General features: G+C 41.1%; 1 protein-coding gene and 1 long non-coding RNA gene across 5 annotated transcripts in view; one reads left to right on the top strand and one right to left on the bottom strand.

Annotated features, from left to right (window-relative positions):
* Nucleotides 1–1,171: 1,171 nt before the first annotated feature.
* Nucleotides 1,172–6,737, top strand: part of LOC115585346 (uncharacterized) — a 9,211-nt gene continuing 3,645 nt past the window's right edge. Inside the window, exons 1-2 of the long non-coding RNA XR_003984692.1 lie at nt 1,172–1,354; nt 1,512–1,581. This is a non-coding gene — a long non-coding RNA (uncharacterized LOC115585346). The remainder of the gene's footprint in view (nt 1,355–1,511; nt 1,582–6,737) is intronic.
* nup210 (nucleoporin 210) overlaps nt 2,838–6,737 on the bottom strand; it is a 27,431-nt gene continuing 23,531 nt past the window's right edge. For 2 of the 4 annotated variants that reach the window (XR_003984690.1, XM_030423652.1), the window contains 3 exons: nt 5,289–5,390; nt 4,704–4,781; nt 2,838–4,113 (listed from right to left, as the gene is read on the bottom strand). Coding sequence is in view for 2 of the 4 variants with exons in the window: in XM_030423652.1 (XP_030279512.1) it covers nt 4,753–4,781; nt 5,289–5,390 (131 nt within the window). In the remaining 2 variants the exon portion in view is untranslated. Of the gene's footprint in view, nt 4,114–4,703; nt 4,782–5,288; nt 5,391–6,737 lie in introns of those variants that run through there. The other 2 variants (XM_030423653.1, XR_003984691.1) reach the window with 2 other exon arrangements.

Genomic DNA, 6,737 nt, shown 5'->3' with positions numbered 1-6,737 from the left:
CCCATTTACTGCAATGTATTGTTGTCATGCTGTTGTTTCTTAGGATGCTAAAACTACGTTAGCTAGCGGTCTGCAAACTTTATCTCTCGAGGGGGGGGTCCTACTCACAGTCACAGTGTGTTGGAACATGGATTAAATTTACACCGGAATATCCCTTTAACACATGTGTGGATGGGATCTTTAAATGTCTGCCACTAAACCCTACGTCACAAATCGCTTTCATTGGGCTCAAAACAGCGACCTCTGACTCCCCTCACATGCAAGTGTGTTTTCCATGTGGATCGTCTCACACCCTCCCGATCATCCCCTGGGAGCATCCTCACCAGTCTCGTCAGGTCCCACCTCATCGATCCCCCCCCTCCAACTGACGGCACAGTAAGCCATCTGGAACAGTGGCGGTTTCCCTTCACCCACCGACGCAGCAAACAAGACGGCTCTTGGCCTCGACAGGCTGACAGGTGGGGTCCACGCGGCCCCATGTGCCTTAATGGAGAGAATAAATTGAGTGTCATTTTAGCTTAACACGGACGACTGCCTTAATGAGCTATAGATATACTGTACGGTCACGTCCGAAAAACCCCACATGCCGCTATCATTTGATGGGAGTAATTTAAAAACAGTCATTTCCACTTGTGGGTTTCATCCCGTTTTAACCAGAGCAGACAGTAAATCAAAACCAGGGCGCTGCTGCTGCGTTGCAGAGCTGGACAGCCAATCAGCTGGTGTGTTTCTTTACACAGCAGTTAACATGTTGTCTTTTCCCACATCCTAGAACTACCCCCTAGGCTCCTGTTGGGGCCGTAGCCTGAGCCACACAGCTGGCCTTCCTGAGCATCCTCGTAAACGCCCCCCGGGCACGAGTGTAGGTTCTCTCTGCATTACACCCCCTCTGAGAAATAAAGAGCATGTGGGGAAATAATGCAAAGATTAGTGTCGTCACTGTTGCGTGTCCCAACTCTGGATCACTTTTCACACGCAGCGGCGCATGTTTTGTGGGTTTTACGTGCTTGTAGACATCATTTCCGCAGACCCCTGCGATTAGCTTCTAGTAACAATAACATTAGAGCTGAATTGTTGTACATTATGCCAAAAAATCTTGAGTTTTGGCTTCTGTAAAAGAGTAATTTGCGAGAAATGGCTCAGTCGAGCAGCCTTCCAGTAAACAGGGCTGGGCACTAGACTGGGACTGAACCCAGCCTCGGGGACTGACAGATGCCAGTTAGAAGATTCGGGGATTCACCACAGAGGTGACTCACAGCAACTGAAACACAGCACAAAGGGATGGGATATTTCCACGTCTTACTCTGCGGACTGAGGATTTATATTCGAGCAAAGGCGAGCCAAGACTTGTTTGGTGAGTTTTATGTTGTTTGCAGTTTGAAGTTTGAACTGCTTTGACAAAGTAATAAAGCTCGAGTTTAAAGAGAAAAAGTTGAGTTAAGACGCTGTATGGTTGAAGTTTTTTTGTAGTAGGAACATATGTGTAAAATATCTCCTTTCATTATACTCAGATTTTTTGGGAGCAAACCGGCAGCTTGACCTCTTGCAGCTAAAAGGCCTGTCGGACTACTGCCTCTTGTGGTATGAAGTAGTATCAACAAAAAATTCTGGTCATATCTTAAAATTTTCCTCTTCAAAAGTGCATGTTTTCCGCTTTTCTTTGCAATATGTCAACATGAATATGTATAAAGTTTTTGACTGTTGGGTAGATGTATTTCTTACCGTTTTGGTTGTGTAATCTCTTCATTTTTGTTATCTTAATGTAGCTTTTATAGTCAAGGGGCACATGTATTTTATTTCATCTGAATGTTGATGAATTGTTACAGACCTGGGATGGTGTTACAATCAGAAACTATGGGGGGGGGGGCAACAAATTGCACAAAATACCAATTTCTACATAATCAAATTTTTTTTTTACTTTGTAGTTTTTGTGAAATTGCCCCTTTACATGTGCAGATTTTCTGTTTTATTTGCAATGTCAACATGAATATTTGTATGTTTCACACATTTCTAGTCTGCCGAGCTACTCATGATTGTGTAGCAGTTGCTGATGTGTGGAGGGCGTACAAATGAGGCGGGTGACTTGGACCCACCAAACGCAGTGTCACAGACAGACAGGAGATATTTGATTAGTGGTCGCAAACCTTTACACATCCGCAGGGAGCCCGAAACAAGACCTCCTTTCTAATCCCCTTTGGTGTGTGTGTACAATATGACAGTATGTGAGGCTTTGGGATGTCTGCTTATTTCGTCATCACTGAAGAGGAACTTTAAATTTACATACAGTGCTTCACTTGCATTACTAATTGCATCTCTTGTGCTGAGTTTGCATGAATATTCCTGTTTAACTGTTGTCGCCTCTACTGAGAAGTTACTTCAGTGTTTCTCCGTATAAACACAATAATCCATGAAAAGAACTAGTGCATACAAAGATTAAACATTGACACAGTGAAAACCAAGAAATGTGCACAAACACCAGCGGTATCTATTAGGATAAAGCAGTTTAGATGTAAATTCAGCAAAGAGGTAAACAAAAATGGATAAAAGAGCAGGTAAATGGAACGGCACTGATGCAGAAAATGAATTCATGGGGATGTTAGCGTGGAAGAGCGCAGGTTGAGTGGGAGTGAACGACAGAATGAGCGTTGCAAGCTACAGTATTTAGTTCAGACTGGATTTACATCTGTATTTCTAATTACTCAGAGAAGACAAGATGCTTTATGTGACTGATCAACTGTTGAAATTCTGAACATGCATGTTATTCAGGCTAAACTCTGAATTAAAGGTAAACCTTTCACATTAGGAATGCGTTGGATGAATAATCACAAGAGCGATGCTGAACGTGAGAAGTAAAAACTTTAATTAGCAAAGACAAGAGCATATTCACACAAGCAAACAAACTTGTGGCTGTATTATGTGCCGAAAAAGCTGTTCAGATATGATTGTAAGGCATGACTATGAATCTTGAAACACAAAAAAACAGCACTGATGCCATTTGATTATCACACACACTCCTCCAGTAAAAACTGAATTTCACTAGCTAACATAAATACGATTCCTTGTCAACATTTTTTCTCTCGAATACAAAAATATCTCATTTAAAACAAAGTCACACTTTTATGTCCCGGCAATCCAACGATGCTACAGTAATCTCTTTTCATGAAATGTGTTCTGGACAAAACAAACATTACATTTTCAGAAATGAGAGCAGGTCACATTTGATTGCTTTTTGCACTGAAGCGACACCGGGATATAAAAACTGAAGGACGGTTCACATTCCTCAACCATTTCACATTTATGAATTAGAAAGAGCTGCATGAATTATGGCTCAAAACAAAACTCAGTAATGTATAAAGGGGAAGTTAAAATTCCCCCAAAAATGCCCAAAGAAATAACGGACCTTTTCCAAGTCAGGATTGTGCACATTCGGAGGGTTCTTCACTATTGGACGGTTACAGTGGACATTTTCACAAAAAATGTATAAGCTTTAACATAACAAGAACATTTTTTCACCCATAAATTAATGTTTGCCTTTTGTGATAAAACAATAAGGTTCATCCTGAGTTATTACATTTCACACGTAAAATAAAAAGTGGCACACACAAACACAAAACAAGCACACAAAGCAATCTGACTGTTTAAGCACAAACTAGTGATCTGGCTTTTTAAGCACGCCTTCAAAAGATGTCAGTAAATACCAGAGTGGTTTTATATAAGAATACCCATGGCAAACCATAAAAGGGACACACAAACTGTAAATATATATCAACTGTTTTCATACACAAAAACATACGCACAAAAAAAGTAGCCGTGTTATCTCAGCTTGCAGCTCTGAATTGATCTGCAATTCTGAAACAATTTTTGTTTTTTTTAACGTCTGTACCAACGAGTAAAGACAAATGAACGAAACTAAGATTTTGCAGTCACTTCCCACATCATTCATACTGAGGGAGAGAGGCACATTGCATGAGCTTTAATAGCCTGGGGTGTTGTTCTTCTGAAAAATAGAGACCAGACAGAGAGCTTTATCAGTCTGGATAATAGAGACGCGACCTGGGGCAGTTGGGGTCCATCCTTGGAATTAGGAGGTTGAAGGAATTTAGGAGTTTAAACCTGAAAGAAAAGCCAAATACAGCACTGGGTAAAGAAGGACAAGGATCACTTTGTGGAGAGAAAAAAAATATATAAACAAGCTAAATCAGATTTTAGGAGTTAAAACTGGACAAACATGGACGAGTTTTATAGGACATACTACTTGGCTTAAAGAGGCTTATTGATATTGGTGATGCGTGTAAACATACTGTAGCAGCCAGAACACCGGCTATAAATCAAGACATCGAACACCTCTTGTGCCAGCTTCATTCGCAGTAAACTGGAGACTCACGGAGTGGTACCACTTGTTCTTTTGCTAAAATTTTACATCCAAACAAATCTGCAATGGGTGAGGTTGCATTTCTTTGAAAAGAAAAAAATTACAAAAAAACTTTCTTCTGACACAAGAAAAGGTTCCTGGATGCTGTCATAACCTCTTCTATCCTTTTATTTTTAAATTAATTCTCAGGGGAGCTTTACAGCCCAGCCGCATCACAAACCTCTCTTTACCCATTTAAAACCAAAGCGAGATGGAGCTCAAGGACCGGCAGTTTGTGTTATATCCTTCTGCTTTACTCTTTATTTACTTAACAGTAGTGACAGTGTCCTACCTGAAGTAGGTGATGGTGTCCTTGTGATGAAAGCAGGATGATGAGCCTGTTACCTTGGATTTAACACTGAGTGAAGGACTGTGGGGGAGAAAAACACATTTAAAAACACTTCATCGAGGTGTTTGAAGAGCTCTGCATCGAATAAGCTTTAGGGAATCACAAAATGTCTTCACAACTTCAAGTGCTTCAATTTGTGACCACCAATGATGAACACAAACAGAGATTGTCCAGTTAAGACAGTACTTCACTTTTGAAGGGATTTGTTCCTTTTGCTATAAATGACGAGCTGACCCTGCTGTGCTTCACAGCGGTGGAGACATTCAGTTTCAAAAAACCATAAAAAATATAAATAACTAAAAGACAAAAGTAAAGCCTCAATGCCTTGTACGCTTAAGTTACAGAAAAAAAAAGTATTCCGTCAAACAAAGAATGACAAGCTGAAGCTGAAAAGAACTGAAACCTCATTATTCCTCACTATAATACAAAATAATCCAGGTATTCAAACCCTAATTAGTTATTACAGAACCTCAAAATACTTCAGTTTTACAAGCATAGCTTTTCCCGAACAGAAATGAGATGACCCACCGATTATAATTATAGCTGTACCAGCCAGCAGGGCGAAAAGGGTGAAGAACATCATCTCATAGGAGTTTATAAAGCTGTGCAGGGAGTCCGGAGCAGCAGCTGCTGAGAGAGACAGGGAGAGAGAGAGAGGTGGATGAGATAACAGGCTGTCAAAACCTCTTCAAAGTACGGAGAACAACACACTAACAAATATTAGCCCCGGCACTGAGGGATAATGATGCTGTCGAAAAGTGGTAATGAAATTTGAAATCCCAACGCTTTCGGAAAACCGGACGTGTCCTACAGTTGGCAGAAATGTTATCGAAGCAGCAAATAGAGTTTGACTTGTTAAATAAGTTGTTCAATAAACTAAATATAGAAGATTATTATAATCATGCTCAAGCTATGACAATTCACCAGAAAAGCGCTATAGAATACAGGCCAAATCCCATCTCCAATTTTTATCCCTACCCCTTGTTGTCGAGAGCTTTCTTGCCCCTCAGCGCAGAATTCCAAGAGGTAATGGTTGAAATCTCCTGCTATGAAATGGGACGTCAAGACCCTCAACCGCCATAATTTGTTGTCTATGACGTTTACATAACAAATGTGCCTGTCTGTAGCTGTGGTGAATTCTCCTGTGTCACTGTGGCAGACCTGGTGTTATCACAAGGCTGCTCGCCTTTTATCTGATGGACACAGAACAGCACAGATGCTTAAAATTCATTCAGAACCACACACTATCAATCAAGTCATCAAATGAAAAGAGAACACTGCTTCATTACAGACTAACGACCCATGCTGTTACCCTGCCAGTCTACACAGATATTAGAGGAGCGGAACCAACTGAAGCTATTTCACTGCTCGGCCTCAGTTAAGTTTTTGGGCATCGCATGGCATCAAAGGAGGGAATGCCATATTGAAATACATCAAAATGCGCCACAATAATGGTACGTTAGTTGGCTAGGTAGTGAGCTACCGAGAGATCAGCAAGCTTGTAGTGATTGTGTTATGCAACAAAATGGACCAATACACATTGGAAGACTGAGACTTCACATGATGCTCAGATTTAAGCTTCTAATAAACCTCCTGTTTGGAGGGCCATGTACACCTAGCACTTTGCCCTAGCAGTCTATCCCAAAAGAATCGAGACACTCTTCACGTAGGCATGAACACAGCAAACGGAGGGGTAGGGCTACATGCTAGGGGCGAGGGGTATTTGGGTATTAGACCCACGTCCAAATTCAAAATTCTCAGTGTATAAATAAGCACAACCGACCCTGGCTTGTACTCCACTTACAACGTGCCCTGTTCTCCTCAAGTGAAATGAGGAAAACCCGAGAGCTATGCTGAATGCACAATCATGACACCAAACCACGTGAGAACTAACGTGAGGAGGAAATGAGAATTTTGGAAAATGTGGGATAAAGGTACAGTACTGCTGTATCGCTGACATACTGTGAAATGCAACTG

The sequence above is a fragment of the Sparus aurata genome, chromosome 7 (assembly GCF_900880675.1).
Source record: "Sparus aurata chromosome 7, fSpaAur1.1, whole genome shotgun sequence".
NCBI classification, from domain to species: Eukaryota; Metazoa; Chordata; class Actinopteri; order Spariformes; family Sparidae; genus Sparus; species Sparus aurata.
Note: the sequence above shows the minus strand (reverse complement) of the source record. Positions and strands in the feature narration are given on the sequence as shown.